The 15,589-nt window shown below is 49.3% G+C and overlaps 1 protein-coding gene across 3 annotated transcripts; it reads right to left on the bottom strand.

Annotated features, from left to right (window-relative positions):
• Positions 1–1,303: 1,303 nt before the first annotated feature.
• TMEM120B (transmembrane protein 120B) lies at positions 1,304–14,989 on the bottom strand. 3 transcript variants are annotated; one of them, XM_056335908.1, is made up of 12 exons: positions 14,841–14,985; positions 10,623–10,741; positions 9,556–9,672; positions 8,734–8,793; positions 8,058–8,153; positions 6,934–7,023; positions 4,905–4,970; positions 3,882–3,943; positions 3,542–3,634; positions 3,081–3,145; positions 2,813–2,881; positions 1,304–1,847 (listed from the first exon to the last, which is right to left on the bottom strand). In XM_056335908.1, the coding sequence occupies exons 1-12, from the start codon at positions 14,907–14,909 to the stop codon at positions 1,734–1,736; spliced, it is 1,020 nt and encodes a 339-aa protein (XP_056191883.1). In that variant the 5' UTR covers positions 14,910–14,985; the 3' UTR covers positions 1,304–1,733. The 3 variants fall into 3 exon arrangements, 2 of the variants coding, with proteins under 2 accessions (XP_056191883.1, XP_056191892.1); XM_056335917.1 differs by having other exon boundaries at positions 1,771–1,847; positions 2,809–2,881; positions 14,841–14,989; XR_008821432.1 differs by having other exon boundaries at positions 2,813–3,145; positions 14,841–14,989.
• Between the last annotated feature and the right edge of the window lie 600 nt (positions 14,990–15,589).

Here is a 15,589-nt window from a genome sequence, read left to right as displayed (position 1 = left end):
TTAATTAAGGTTTGTGAATCCCTACAAGTTAAAAATGGAAATGAAAAAAAAAAAGTTACAAGTTTGTGCACATCTCTGACTACAGAAAAACAATGAAGAATTGTGCAGCCTTTTCTCCACGCGAAGACATTTCTCAGTAAAAAGACACAGAACCACCCATCCCTTTACCCAGCATGAAACTGAAACAACGCACAGGAAGTTACCATGTTTACCCTCAGCTCTGGGGCCGGATCTTTCTTGGTTTTTTATGAGTTTCTCATGCTGCAGAACTCAAGTTACTCACCACGTGCAGAACTCAACACCCCTGGAGAACCAGGTCCCCACTGCTCAGATCCAGCAGGTTCCAGCACCACTCTCAAAACAATTATGAATGGAGAGTTCAAAGGATTAAAAAACCCAACAAAACCTCACAGGGTGTGCCAAAGTCAAAAATTACTGTAGCAAGATACAGCCCAGCTAGTGTGAAAGTTGCTCAAAATATGCAAATGGCAATTTATTGTTTATGCCCACAGGACAGTGACGCTGTCATTTTGCTAGCCTTGCAGCAACAGAAGAACAGATGAAACCATTCCAAGTCCATGGTGCATATGTATCCCTTCACGAGCACGCTTACTGGGAGAAGGGCACCATTTTCAGATCCCGCTCTGCCAGAGCATGTGCCCAGTTTGGGCTTTGTGCTAGCTCAAAAGAAGCCTGCACCGGTGCGAAGGACGCTGCCTGAAGCAGCTCACAAACCTGCAGCTGGCCTCAGGAGGTACAGACGTTACAGCACCCAAATGACACTTATATGAATAAGTTTAAGTTCAAGCAGCACAAGGAGTTAAGCAGGACAGCACTCAGTATTTGTCCTCTGCCATCCTCCTGAATGACCATTTACATTCTGTTAATTACTGGTACAAGTGCAGCATCTACAGAAAGTCTTTAATATTTCTGCTGAACCTGTCCTTCCCTTTCCAGAAGGGTGTCTCAAAAAAACAATGCGACGGGCAGTGTATTTGCTATTAAAAAGGGGCTGAAGCAGCTGCATATTGAACGGTTTATTTTAGGTATTTTCCAGGCCTGGACAGATGACCTGGTCTCCCTGGAAGAGGGCTAGCAGACTTCTCTGCCATTTAAAAACTTCTTTTGCTTGCTTGGTTTTTGTTTTCAAAAGAGGATTTCTCTTCTTTAAATAGCTTTTTAAAAGTGTATATAGCAGCAGTATGGTACAAAGATGGGTTGGGGTTTTTTCTTCACAGTACATACAGGTTAGTATTGCCACTGAAAATATGTCTTAAACAAACACACGCCTTTAAAAACAGCATTCAGTCTGTATCACTGATCAACGCAGAGTGTTCATAAACCTTTGCAAATCCAATACCCAGAATTTAAATAATAAAACCAGGAAGTGTTAAATATCATTCCAGAATCGGAATTACAGTAGATCCCACATTCTCCCAGTGCTGGCGCTTCACCAGGCAGGTACATGCTGCTCTATATACAGAAAAAAAAACCCCAAAAGCAAACACGTTTTGTCTTAAATATACATAAATAGCAGGACTGCAGACTGGAGAGCCATGCTTGCGTTAATACTGAGTCTGTGCTGGCAGAGTCCATATCCTTCACCAAACACGGGGACAGAGGAGTCCTTCCGAGCCTGTCCGTTGTGTAGCTGGGGTTTAGCAGGATGCGTCCTAAAGCCAGAGCCTGCTGCGGGTAGAGGGACGGCAGCCAGCATGCCGGGGAGTGGGGGTTCACAGCTTCTTCGTTTTATCTTTGTTTTTCTGGAGTTTAGTGTGCACCACTTTGAGAGTAGTGAGGAAGTTCCCGAGGAAGAGCAGCAGAAACGTGAAAGCCAACACAAAAACCTGAGAGGGGAGGAAGGGGAAAAAAAACCAAAAACACCCCAAACCAGTGAGAGCTGAGGGTACTGCTTTGGCCACATTTAAGTGAGCTCTGATGGGGCTTGGTTGGAAAATCCAGGGATCCATTAGCACGGAGATCCGAGGAGAGTAGATCATAGCCAATACAGCCACACAGCCAGCTGTGTGGGTTAACAGGAAGTATATTTTTATCATGATCATTTAAGTAGTATTTACTACTTCTTAATATTACAACATGGATTGTATTCAACACTGCTAGACTCCACCAGATAGTAAAATTAAATCATTAAGTCTAATTGATTAACATTATGCTACAAGCCCAAACAGCAGTCGCACCAGCGTGGGGGAATGCCACATTTCTGAGGGAAAGTGTTTTCCTCCTGAACAAAGTGAGCACAGAAGTTACAGCAAGATCCGACCAAAATAAAGACCATCTGATTACGTGCACCACTGCATGCATGATGTGGTCCAACCTGAATCTACAGGACAGCTGGAAAAAACGTGTTTAATGGGTGACAGCAACCAAGAAAACAAGTGGAAGAATCCCTAAAAGTGGGGCAATAAAGTGGGTAACACGTTTTTGAAGTGATTCACTGCCATCATTTTTTTTGGTCATCATATTTTTGTATAGGTGACCCATAGATCAGCCATAAAGAACCACCAGCAGCTCAGCAGCCATTGCTATTAAATGTACATGAGCAATATGGAGAGAGATTCACCCACATGTATTTTCCTCCCCCTACACACTCTGCCTTTCAGTTTGTGTGGTCACCCATGGGTACAAGTTTCCCTACAGTAATTTGCATTTATTTTGAATTCTCTTGTACAGGCTCTGCACCACATCATCCCAAGATGCTCAGATGGGGTCAGATGCTCAAATATCTTTAAGGATGTGGTTAAACACCCCCTTCTCCCCGTCTGTTTTTTTTCTGAGCAGAACCAACACGTACCTGCCATTCTTTGCACTCCTCATGCCTCGACAATCCAAAAAGCGTGACTGCGTTATATAGCTGCCAGAACTACAAGGGAGTGGGGTGGGGGAAGCAATTTCATTACTTGCAAAAAACAAAACAACAACAACCAACCCTGAAACCCTTCAAAACATTTGCCACATGCATGTGTGACCCAAAGCACCTTCTTATGGTGCTGCAACCGCAGTGGCAGACCCTCCCAGGCCCCGCGCCACAGGGGGAGGAACAGGATTGCCCAACAACTTACGTGCCCAAAGAACAAGAAGGGAAGGAGAAACGTCAGCCCCCGCCACATCCAGGACTGAAATCCTTCTGGATTGCAGAAGAGGCACAGTGAGCACAGAAGAGCTGCAGCCCTCCCCACCCAGACCACCCAGTAAGGGCTATTCCCGTCCTGCTCTGCAACAACCAACCAATTCAAAATGCATACTTGAAAGTGTGGTAGTGGGAGGAGGAGGAGGATGGGGATGACCAAAACCTCCATCTTAATCCTCTCAAAAGCTGACAAAACTCAGAGCCCTCTGCTCCTGACCCACAGAGCCTGAGGAGGGGGATAAAAGTCTCGCTCCCCTTCCTGCCTTCAGACACGGGCAGTGGGGTGGCAGCTCTGCAAAGCTCACCCTTGGAAGGCCACAGAGCCCCCTCGCCAACACTGCATCTAAAAACCAGGCAAAAACTTTGCAAAGGAAGTACTGCAGAAAACCTCACCTACTGTAAGGTCCAAGTGGTTTCTCTCCCCCAGAGCACGGAGTCTGTAAAGGCAGCCCCTCTGATAATAATACTGTAGGAACTGAACACAACCTGGAGGAGAGAGAAAACATCATCACGTTGGCTATTCAAGTGGTATGATAAACGTATCAAACTATTTTAATAATGTTTAATCCAATAGCATTTAGTTGTTTGTATTTCTACACTGCATATTTGGATGCTGTCTTTATATTCCTACAGTTTAATACGCTGGTATTTACCAAGGAGAGGTGGTTTTTTCTCAGCACATAAGATACAAAACTATTTTATCCTGTGAATTAGCAAGGTAAAATATACTCACTCTGAAATATTGAAAATGCTAAAAATTGACTGCGAAACATCTGATACATGAGTCCATCTGGCCTGAAAGCAAAATACAAAGGAGGTCTATTTGTTTAATAAAAAGCATATGATGCTGTGCCCTCCCCCTTCACCGCCAAGCTGGATCCCATTAGCAAATGAAGCAAGCAGCTGGTACCCAGCCCTCTCCACCCCATTGGGAGCCCAGAGAGGGTGCTACGGCCGCACATCACAACTCTGGCACATAGGAAACGCTCTCATAGATTGGATTTCCCCTCCCAACATGTGTAAGTGCTGCCCCCCCTGCCCCTTATTATTTGCTTATCGCAGTATTCTCTAGGCAGCAATCAAGGCCATTCAGCAACATCTGCATCAAGAATCCAAGTGGCGGAGCAGGTGGTGGCCATGCTCCTTATCCTAAGGGCAGTTCAGGACAGACAGAGGACGGTGGACCTTCTGCTCTAGTCACTGTCATCCCCTCACAGATTCAAGAGCAGAAACATTTGCCATTTTAAAATAATTTTGAACTAATCAGTTCATGCCAAAGTTGAGACAGGTTGCACAGGGGCTGTGTGCAGGGCTCATCGCTGTGGTGTGTGACCAACACCATCACCCACTGGAAGGTAACTTGCATTTTTGGCTTTATACTCTGTAATCTGGGTTCAGTAAAAGCACCAAACAGGTTCAATTTGTAGTGTCCTCCCTCTAAAGCTAAGAGCTGCTTGTTTGCTTAGTTACACAGAGAGGAATCGGGAGACTTGCAGAGATTTTGCTACTGTCAGCGCAGCTAGGACTTACGGTTTGGGTTTCTTTCTGTTTTTTTAAATCAGCAATGTAAATACAAACATGCAGCGTTGTATTTATCATTGAAAACATCTGTAACATCAGACAAATACCAAGTCTGATGCTTTGCCATGTGCCTGTGTGGCTACAGCTTTGCGGTCATGCTGGATTTAAATGCTCAGATGATGCAAACACTGTGAAACAGGCTTGAAGCACCTCGAGCAGGCAAGAGCAGACTCACCACGTTAACATTACTCCAGACAGGAATGTGGAAACATAGTGATGAGACACCCACCAGCCTTTGATCCTGAACAGAAAAAAATGTGGTAGTTAGATGAGAAACGTGGATTTTAGCATTGTAACTCTGGCTTTACAGACAAAAAATTATCCTGACCCGAGGGAAAAGGAAGGACAGGGAACAAAATAGCTCAACTCAAGCAAAAGGAGTGTTACGGAGCACTGTCCTGGCAATCTGGCTTAGCTGGGGCCACAAATCTGTGACTGGTGGAGGGAGGCTCAGGACTAGGGCACGTCTCACGTGCTCCCACGAGCTCTCCAGCACAGCAAGCAGCAGCCCCTGCAGCGTGAGGCACCACGGTGACTAATGATGCACAAGTTTCAGCCCACACACCCTTTCTTCCGTGCCATGCCAATAAGTGACGTTTCCAAGTCCTTCCTATGAGGTGGCTGTTTCTTTCAGGCACAGATGCTGCAGAAGGCTCAGAAAATGACAGTGAAGTGAGCAAAGGCTGTAGTGAGGCAGAATCAAGAAGTGAAGAGCTGCCCCAGGGATGGTGCTGCCTTGGAAACTAAGCCAGCACGATGAGGTGTTTCCGACCAGAGGTGCGCAACCTCCAACACCAGACGCACCCAAGTCACTGTGACCAACCTCTGTGGATGCAGCCTGGGCTCGGACCTTTCTCTACTGGCCTCAGGCAGGAGACTTTACATCCCCACACTTTGTTCTTTCCTCTTCACCTCTGGCCCCATAGCACTGCCCCCCTCTCTGGCAAGCACCCCAAAACAAGACATCACACCCACAGCAGCCCCAGGGACAGCCACACTTAGAGAAGAGACTGCTGCATCCCTGCTGCCTGTCATTAATGCTGGGAACTGTGTCCCCAAGCAGCTCCCAGAAATCCACCCATCTTTAAGATTTTGCCCCTCTGGCAAAGCAGGAAGGCCCTGATTTTCCCACTGCACGTGCCACACCGGTGCCGGCCTCCAGGCACAAACCCCCTCTTGCATCAGGAGTGGGGACCACAAGCATCCAGCCAGCAATGCCAAGACTCCCAGAAACCCTCCCAGCCCCATTTCAAGGAGATCATGGAAGCATCTGGCTTCAGAGAGGGAAGCAACTGGCTGAATCACGGAGCCATGAGCTGCTCCCAGCCGATCATTAGATATTGATAGTTTATTAGGACAACACCGACTCCTGCCACTAACACACATGCTGGTCCACCCCTGTACAAGCACTGTTACAAGGAAGCGTACAAGTTCTCTGTGCAGTATCCAGAGTGAGGATGTGTGCGGGAAGCTGGGCTAATGCAATGCTAGCTGCTTGAAAGGTAGCAAATGAGACAAGTCAATTAATTAATGCAACAGGGAGCTGCAGCAGCCACTCAGCCAGCAGCTGGGAAGAGATGTAGTGAATGCTGCCGAGGACACGCAGCCAGCAGGTTCTTGCTAAAATATAAACACAAATGCAAACTCGAGCAACTTCTTGACTCAGACCTAAGGGAGATCCTGCAGGAGCAATTGGCAGGACCTCAGCACCCTGCCTGAGGGTACCCCTACTAAAGACTGCCACCAAGAAACGAGGGTTTGGAGTAAAGATCAACTTTCCATTAACTCATCCCAGGGTTTTACTTGTGTTCCCAGCTCTGTATACAGTTAACCCCCAACCACCAACTCTCCCTCGATACAACTAGTTGCACAGAGCTAGTACCTCAGGCTGCTCCTTTCACCAAAAGCACACACACACCTACACCCCAGACCATATCTACAACCACCCCATAGCTACCAAAAATATCCCATCACTTTGGACCAAGAGCTTATGCACTTTCAGGAACTGCACCTTCCTCTCCCCCTCAAACTTCTGCCCTTGGAAGCAACCGGGGAGGGGGCTGGAGACAAGAAACTTTACAAGAGAGGCATCAGCATCTCATATTTGCTGGGCTCCAGTGCCAAGCTGAATCCCCTTTTGTTGCTCGTTTTTCTTTTAAGGACATTTCATGCTTTAAATAGTTTTTTTGCAGGTGGCACGGTACCTTGATCCATTGCTAATGAGAATGCTTTCCCGTATCGTCAGTGTGCAGTAATACCAGACCAACAGAAAGTTAAACACTTCATCTGTCACCCTGTTAAACAGAAAAAACATGCAGTGAAAAAAAAAAAAAAAGTTCTGTTAATTATAAAAATACATTCCAAAAAAATCCCTGTTTTTCATCCCTCCCCTTAGGCGAGCAAACACCTGCCCCAATGAGGCCACAGCCACAAAGCCCCAAGTCCTGAACGTCTCTGCCCCACATGCAGAACTGCACACACTGGCAGCACCGCCAGGCTCAGCCCTCTCCTCCGGGAAGTGCCTCCCGATGCAACGCTGCAGATCTTGAGCCGATAAGCAGGTATGCAGAGATGACATTAATTCCTTCTGAAGGAGAGAAAGCACCATGGAAGCAGCAGATGATCCAATTTAGAGAGGCATTTCCAGGCTAATTCAATGAGGAGATTCCATAAGATCTATATAAATCCAATCAACTAAAAGAGCAGAAGAGCATTACACCCTGGGGGGGGGGGGAACCCAAAACTTTATTTTGCCATTTACAACCCCCTGAATCCAAGGGGATATGGGGCAGCCTCCACATACAGCAGCATCGTTCCCTGGTATGATCCTGCATTCACCCAGACCTGCAGAGACCCCAGCGGAAGCGCCTAGCTCCAACACCTTCCCATTTTTAAAGGAAAATTGAATAGCAGAAGCTTGTTGGTGCTCAGGCATTTTATCACAACCTAGAGATAACGTGTCAGGTCTGATCACTTCATGCAAATCCTCTCTTGTTGCCTTCGCAACCCCATCGCTGCAGCACTGTGCTGGTCCCTGCCTGGGACAACCAACTGCTACTTCCCAAGCACAGCATGATGCCAGAAAACCAACAGATCAGGAAACACGATGCTGGACTTCTCTTAGTTACAAGAGACTCCAAAAAAAGTTAAACAAGGAAAAGCAAGTAACTAAAATACAGGTCCTGCCAGTGTTGAAGAAGAGGTGCAGAAGCTGTCCTGCTGCCCAGCTGCCAGAGCCCGTCTCACTGTCCTTCACAGAAGGTAAGTTAGTTCAAACACAGCACATTTTTATTCCAAATACTTCACTAAAAGTAAAAACGCAGCTTACCTGTAGTGGAGAATAAACCTGCAGGCGACAGCCCCGAGTAACAAGATTATCGTCAGATAAAGCTTGAACTTCTCATACTCATCCTTGTAGGCAAATCTGGAAGGGAACAGCCACTGTTTATAAACACAAATGGGTGTTTTACTGGAAGGTGGCTCCACTTTTTCCAAACCAGATATAAATCCACATGCCAAGCCCAGAGACAGAGGTTTTGCTTGAAACATTTAGAAAACGAGTGCATGGCGGCGAAAGCAGCGTTCTGCCTGCAGGGTCCATCTAGGCTGCACAGCTATTATGCTGCAAGACAGTGGCTTACGTCCCTAAGAGCTGGTTTCTCAGCTGGCATGATAAGATTGAAAAAATAAAATTTAAAAAAAATCCATTTTCTAGAGCACCATATGCCTCAAAGTTGCAATACCATTTTTCATTGAAAAAAAGCCAAACCACCAAACCCTTACAAATTGAGGCAACAGGCTGGGCTTAAAAGCAAGTGATAGACTGAATCCATCAGTTACACTAAGTGTTCCAGGCCCCATGTCATGGTCTAGACTTGCCCACCCTCAACATTCCATCTTTTATCGGATCTATGAGAAACCCATTCCTGCCTCTGGACTCCAGCCCATTCCCACAGCTGGCCCCAGGGAAACCCAAATCCGTAGGCAGGGAAACGCTCACTTACTTCGCTTGGTTACTGAGGAGAGTTACATTCACGTTTCCCAGCACCAGATTTAAGTACAAGCTGGAAGAGAAAAAACAAGAGCAGACCCAAGCAAGTAATTTTATTTGAACACCACAGGATGACCTAGATTGGAGCTGATGAGACTGGTGTCTCTGCCTAAGCCACGTTTGCTGTTGGTTTTTAATTACAGCAAACTGGAGAGAGAGACTATAGAAGAGAATTTAAATGTGGAAAGATTGCTCAGCATTTCCCAGAAGTCAGTGAAAAAGTTTACTTTCTGGTCCCTTTTCTGCACTACAGTCTAAGGGTGAGATATGTAGTTTGCACTGTCCAAAATCCAAAATAACGGGGAGAAACTGGAAGAAAAGTTTCTGATCCAAATTCCCAAGGGGCTGCAGCGTCACACAGCCTTTGACAAGTGAAAGAAATCTGTCCTAGCAACCCCAACTGAAGCTAAGTATGACTTAAGTCAGTTGAAAACACTATTGAAAAAAAAAATTTTGTGCTAATTTAGTCTTTAAAAATTTAGCACAGGAGAACATCCGTGTGAAACAGTGAATCTCATGATCTCTCACCAGTGCAGGGTTACTTTTGTTTCAGCAAGAAAACCTGCACTGCCTACACACAGCACATTTACATACACTGCCAGCTCATGAATTCTGTGCACAACTGACGCAGCAGCTCAGCAAGAGGTTTATGACTAATCTCGTTTTATATGTATTTCTTCAACATGCCCATTATCCTTCGGGAACAACACCGCTGTGAACGCTTAAACCACCAGCCCCCCCTGGAGCGTGCGGGTCTTGCCGGTGAAGCACGCACCCGTTCTTCTTCGGCAAGTAGGCTTCCATGTCAAAGAAGGCATTTTGCCTCTCCTTGATCTGGCTGCTGATCTCCTGAATGAGGGCAAACTCTTCAGGACTTGCTCTAGGCTTGCACCTGCAAGAACACAGAAACAAAGAGATTCCCCTTTGTGCTTTTACCTCCTTTTGATTCAAAGGAAAAGAATGTTGCCATAAAATCCACGCCGTTAAAAAGCTAACTGTGGGAGGTTGATGCCGTCACGCGCTTTGCTCCTGTGTTTCTGCAGCACCACTTGAATTGCCACGATTTTATTTCACTGTTGTCAGTTATTTCAAGCAGCTGGTTTATAAATCGGCTTCTCTTTTCAGCTCAGTGCAGTGACAGGATCGTCTACTTCTTCCTAGCAGAGCACTTAGGGAAAATTCTGCTTTTTTGCAGGAAATCCTTCCACTCTGGGAACTTTGCGCATGGTTTCAGGCACTGCCCTTGCAGAGGCTGCAGCTCTTCAGGCATGAAGTGTTTCAGGATGTAACACAGCGCATAGCTGATGATTTACCGACAAACTGCGGTTTTACCAATTAACGCAAAACAGAGCAATGCACAGCGGTGTTAGCAACCCACGGCACTGGAGATGGTGTGCTCAGACCTGTACACAAGGAATTTAGCCTGTGGCTCCTGGGGATCAGCTGAGCAGTCAGAGACTGCTACCTCCTGTAAACCCACCCAGGAGTAAGGTACCACCTTCGGGTTTCAAGGATTGATGCCACTCTTCCAGCACACGGCTTATGGAGCAAAGCTTTGCTCACCTAGCAAAACAGGAGGACCAAAAGTTGTGCAGTGCTGCAGCACACGGCACGGACCACAAGGATGTGGACCCAAACAGGCTTCCTCAAACATCTTCTTTCTTTACAGGACTCCATCATTTTACCTGGCTGTTATAGATGGAGACGACTCAAGAGTAATGAGCAAAACTAGCATTGCAACACAAACTGTGTATTAAAATGCTAAAAATCCAAACATTTTAGCCCTTTGGGAAGGAAAAACAACCCGTCCCTGCCTCCTCCACCCTCCAGGTCTCCCATTACCGTTGCAAGCTGTGCTTCAGATCCCTTAGTGTCTTCTTCTGCCGGTGTATGGAGCTGCTGCAGGCTGTCTGCAAGCTGGTGACTTCTTCCAGTTTCTGCCTGTAAACTTTGTGTGTTTCCTGCAGGAGAAGAGGGGATGATCAGTAGGAAGGGCCCTTCTAGGTTACACACTGCGTTTGCTCCTCGCCTCTGAAGGAAGCAAGCAAAACCCTTGGGTTTTGGGGAGTCAGCAGGCACCCCTGCAAACAAGTGCAGATCCAGCACGGGTTAAATGGACCATAATGAAATTCCTGCAAAAGGAAGAGCATCCTCTCTACGCTCATCTCATTTTCTCTTTCTAACAAGCCTTCCCGCTCAGGAGCTCCTCATTCCCATCCTACCCTGTAACAAAGCCACTAATCCTCAGCTCGATCCCAATCTGTCCCCATCAAACGGGTGGCCAAATCACAGAGCAGGAACACCAACTTCACAGCCAGATTAAATCTGGGGAAAGAAGACAACAGATGAAGACCCAGAGGAGAAAAAAATACAAATAACAAAAAAATCCCCACACCACCACAAAACCAGCCACAAATCCATGCCTGGGGGTTCAGATGCCTCCGGGCCACCGCTGCCATCTCAACCCCATGTATGTTGAAGCAACCTTCTGCCCCATGCTCTGGTTCAACCCATCTCCTCCCTGGGGCATTAGATGTTCCTCAAGGGAAACTTCTTTATTACAGATTATTGATCCCCTGAACCCCCCAGTAAGCATCTGACTGGCCGTAACGAGAACGGGCTAACCAACTGCAGAGGCGCCTCTGCTCGGGAATCAACATGCTCTGCTCTTCTGCCCTTTGCAATGATTTCACCACCTTCTCAAGTGCAGGGAGACCTCAGACCTAACCAGGCACCAAGCAATGACCTCTGGGCAAATGTTAACATCTATGCCTTGGAAAACAAAGAGTTTGCAGAGTTAGTGCCAAGAGAAGGCGCAGGTTAAACAGCTATTTGTATGGCTGCTTTATCTACCGGCACATCAAGGACCACAGAAAATTAGCCCTGGTTTTCCCAGAGCATAAACATGGTGGCAAAACCATACAAAATGAATCTTTGCTCTCCTCCTCTTTAGGACGTGCTGGTAGCTGTTCATTATTTACAAGAGCAATGCAAAACAAGCTCTGGTATCCAATTAAAAAACCTTAATAACCAAACTAACCACATTCAGGCACTGCAGGTCTCATCGTTTCAGGATTGGGTTAGCTTTGTTTAGCACGGGCAGGACTTCAGGGCTCCCTGGATCGCACACTAACTCATTTTGTTTCTCTAGATGTCACACAACAGCATCTTCTAAAAGGCTGGTTCAAAGGATGTAAGAAGCTCTTTGCCAAAAAAGTGTTCAAGTATTTACTGGAAACGCAAACAGGTCAGTTGAGAGCTGGTAAATTCAACCACTAGCCAAAAACATCAGGATAACGATTTCAAAATGACGCTGGGACTTAGAATAACATAATGTTTGCTAGTAGCGAAGTTATTCATCAAGAGGCAACTGCTTACAAAGGGGACCCACAGGGAGTTTCAGCACTGTCTTTACATTAACATACATAACCCACAGGGCAAATACCTGCTTGGAGGGTCAGGTCTGGCCACAGCCCTCTCTCCAGGTAGGAAACACGTGCTGAAAAACAAAAGGCCCCAGCACCCAGGACAGGAGCATTTTTGCCCTGAGTTAAAGAGCTCCCAGCAGAGCTGTCAGTGTTGTCTCTGCACAGTTTACAAGATTTACGGTGCCGGGGGCCATGACTGCCTGATGGGAATTGCACTGCCTCGTTGCCCACGGACCAGGGGTGGGCAGCAGCTCTGGCCCACGCCACAACTGCTTTACGTTTTCTGTACGTACCCCACAGTCTGTTTTCCATTGCACTTGCAACAGCCCTGCTTGTGGTCAGCACTTAGTCGTTTGCAGGACTTAAAGCACATTTATGGGGAGCCCTGGCAGGGCTTTTTCCTAATCAAAATCTGGTTTACACATTCACACCCAGGGTTTAAATTAACAGCCTGTTGCAAGGCAACTTGCGTTTTCCCATGTCCCTGCCCCACAACTGCAATGCCCCACAGCCCCAAGCTCTTTTCTCAGGCTGCTGCTCCAGGGACAAGGCACTGCAACTCAAACAACAAAAAACTGCAGATGTGGCTGGTTAGAAGTGATTTGCAAACCTGGATGTCCCCCCACCCCATCTCACAACTGGTGCCCACTGCCCCAAGGGGATGCTCAGTGGCAGCATCAGCCTCTTCGAAGCCCCTCAAGTCAGCGCTCCCCAAATCCAAGCCCTGTGCCAGCCACCCAGCACGTCTGGGGCAGGAGCTATGACCAGAGTCCAAGGTCCTCTTCTGCAGGAGGAGGACACAGCCCCTGACCCAGAACTTACAACACAGTTCTAAAATACAAGACAGGGCAGGAGCGCAATGAAACCGGGATCCTTTTGCCCCACGGGGCTGGCACTGCCCTTGACGCACAAAAAATATCTGCCCACCATCAATTTTTTTTCCCTGCTGACATTGCACAAGACACACTTTTAGTGGTGGTGACCAAAGTACCTTGGAAAACACCAACAGGGAGCTCCACCAAAATGTGAGCCGCAGCAGCCACAGACCAGTACCTCCAGCCAGAGATGAGAGTCAGGGCAGCCAAAACGGGTGCTGAAGGGGGGTGATGCAGGTGTGGAGGGGATGCGGGGGGTCAAGTTGCTGCTGGAAAAACCAGGCTCCTCAAGAGCAAAAGATGCTGTGAGTATGTCCAAAAAGCCACGTGCAAGGGCAAGCACAAGCAGACACCCACATCAAAGTACTTTCTTACTGAAGAGCTGGGTTTTAACACATCACGGTTTGACTTGAGTCTGGTTCAGGAGCACAGAACCTTCCCCCAAAGCACATTTAAGCACCACCAGCATCTCACAGGGCTGGAGCACAGTCACGTCCTCATGACAGCACCACGTTCTCCTCTTCTGCAACACCATGTCCAGGTACAAACTCCATGTGTAAGCCCTGAAACTCTTGGATCATGGACGTGAGGGTCATGGACGTTATTCCAGTTTTTCACCTGGGCAATGACACCTCGTGCCACCAGCAGCTGCCACCCCATCAGTGGCATTTCTACTTTCCTTTTACAGATGGGGAAACTGAGGCAGGGGTCAGTCGCTATATTTTGCTGTGGTTTAGGCCAGACTTAAGCAGCACGTACAGGAACCAAGTGATCAACAAACCCATGCCAGCTGGTGCTCACCCCAGCACCCAACCACCACCTTTCCTCCTGTTAACAAACCGACCACCTGAACTGATTTTTAATTAAGACAACGAGCTCACTTCTGTTTGCAGCTCCCGTTGTGTGGAAGAGCCTGGAAGAGGCTAAAAGCCACGCAGGGCAAGAACAGCCTCTCATGTTTGCAGAGTGGCTGGAAGATTTCAAGCACGTGTACAGGTGCAGCATGGATGATATACAGGGAAAGGAAGGTTTCTGGAGATCGAAGCATTTTGCATTTTTCAGGAACAGCTCCCAGCCCCTGCTCCAAGGTCCTGCTGTCCCTAGAGGCACTTTTGTGAGATGGAAAAGCAGCGTTTGAAATCCTCCTATCCCCTCGCTGGGAATGAAGCTGCGGACAGGAGATGCTGGCAGCACAGGTGATACTTGCATCTACGTGCCGTGCTACTGGCACACAAAAACACCAGGTCCCCACTGTCCCCCCAGCGGGGGGAGCCACGGCCCGCCCCCCCCGGCTGCCTCATCAGACGGCCCCGGGGCACGGCCGTGCTTTGCTGCGGGGCGCCCCGCAGGCTCGTAGCACCTGCCTGGAGGGCTCCCAGGGCACGGCGGCTGTTCGGGGGTGCTGTGCAGGGATGCGCACCCACGCACGGCTGTGCTTCATGCACCGGGCGCCGTGCAGGCATGGCCCCGCCGGGCACAGCTCACCCGGGCGCCCCCCGGGCGCAGCGCGGCGGGGCTGAGCGTCCCGCACCCCGGCAGCGCTATGCCGGGGTGGGAAGGGTCCCCCGCTCCTTGCAAGGCCCCCTCCCAGCCCGGGCAAGCCGCGGGGCGAGCCCCGCGCAGCAAAGCGGTGCAAAGCCGAGCCGGGGATGGCAGCGCAACGCGAGAGGAGCGGCGGCCGCGGAGTCGGGGGGGGGGGGGGGGGGGGGGGGCGGGGCAGGCGGGGGCGATGAGCGGCGCCGGGCCCCCCGCCTCACCTGGAGCTGCCGGAACTCCTTCTCCAGCTCCCGCCACTCGCCGCGGCACCGCTCCAGCTGCAGCCTCATGGCGCGGCGCCCGCCCCGCCGCCGCCGGCGCCAGCCCGCACCCGGGCCCGCGGGCCACGTGCGCCCCTGACGTCAGCGCGCGCGGGGCTGGGCGCGGCGCCGTGGCGGCGCGCGCGCCGCCTCGCCCCGCCCCGTCCTCCGCCCGCCGGAGGCGAGGGCTGCCCGCCTCGGCCCGCTGCGGGCGCTCCCGGTGGCTTCGTGAGGTGCCCCGCGCCCCCCGCCGGTCCCTTCGCGTTGTGGAAGCGCTCCATGGGACCGCGGGCGGAGATTAAACCCGAACGCCCTCCGTGTGGCGCTGGCGGAGCCGCGGGGACGGTCCCCTCAGAGGGAGCTGCTGGCTGAGGCGAGCGCACACCTGGGCTGCGGCCGCACAGCCCACCTGCCGGGGGCCGGGCCACAGCGGGCGTTTGATGCCAGGAAGAGAAAATGATCAGGAGATTCCTGATATTTTTTTTTTTTTTTTTTTTTTTTTTTTTTTTTTTACTATTAGGGTAATAACTCGCTTGGTAGCAGGGCTGGCAAATGGGGAGTGGGGGCTGGTATGCATATCCCTTTTCATACATGTGTGGGTGGACACCTGAAATGCAGGCGATGACCTGCTGCCTGCCTCTGTGCTCGTTTTCCAGAGAAACCTGCTCAGAACTTGTGGTGTTTGGGGATTTCTGCTGATCTAAGAACCA

This window comes from Falco biarmicus, chromosome 1 (genome assembly GCF_023638135.1).
Source record: "Falco biarmicus isolate bFalBia1 chromosome 1, bFalBia1.pri, whole genome shotgun sequence".
Lineage (NCBI taxonomy): Eukaryota > Metazoa > Chordata > Aves > Falconiformes > Falconidae > Falco > Falco biarmicus.
This window is presented reverse-complemented; position numbering and strand designations above follow the sequence as displayed.

What these genes read in the sequence shown, in the direction of transcription:
- TMEM120B (XM_056335908.1), bottom strand. Translation starts at nt 14,909, where the DNA reads ATGAGGCTGCAGCTGGAGCGGTGCCGCGGCGAGTGGCGGGAGCTGGAG. An exon ending in TACTTGCCGAAGAAGAACGG is followed by an intron (nt 8,794 to 9,555) that starts GTGCGTGCTTCA and finishes TTTCTCTTCCAG; the next exon opens with CTTGTACTTAAATCTGGTGC. An exon ending in AGGAGTGCAAAGAATGGCAG is followed by an intron (nt 1,848 to 2,812) that starts GTACGTGTTGGT and finishes CTCCCCTCTCAG; the next exon opens with GTTTTTGTGTTGGCTTTCAC.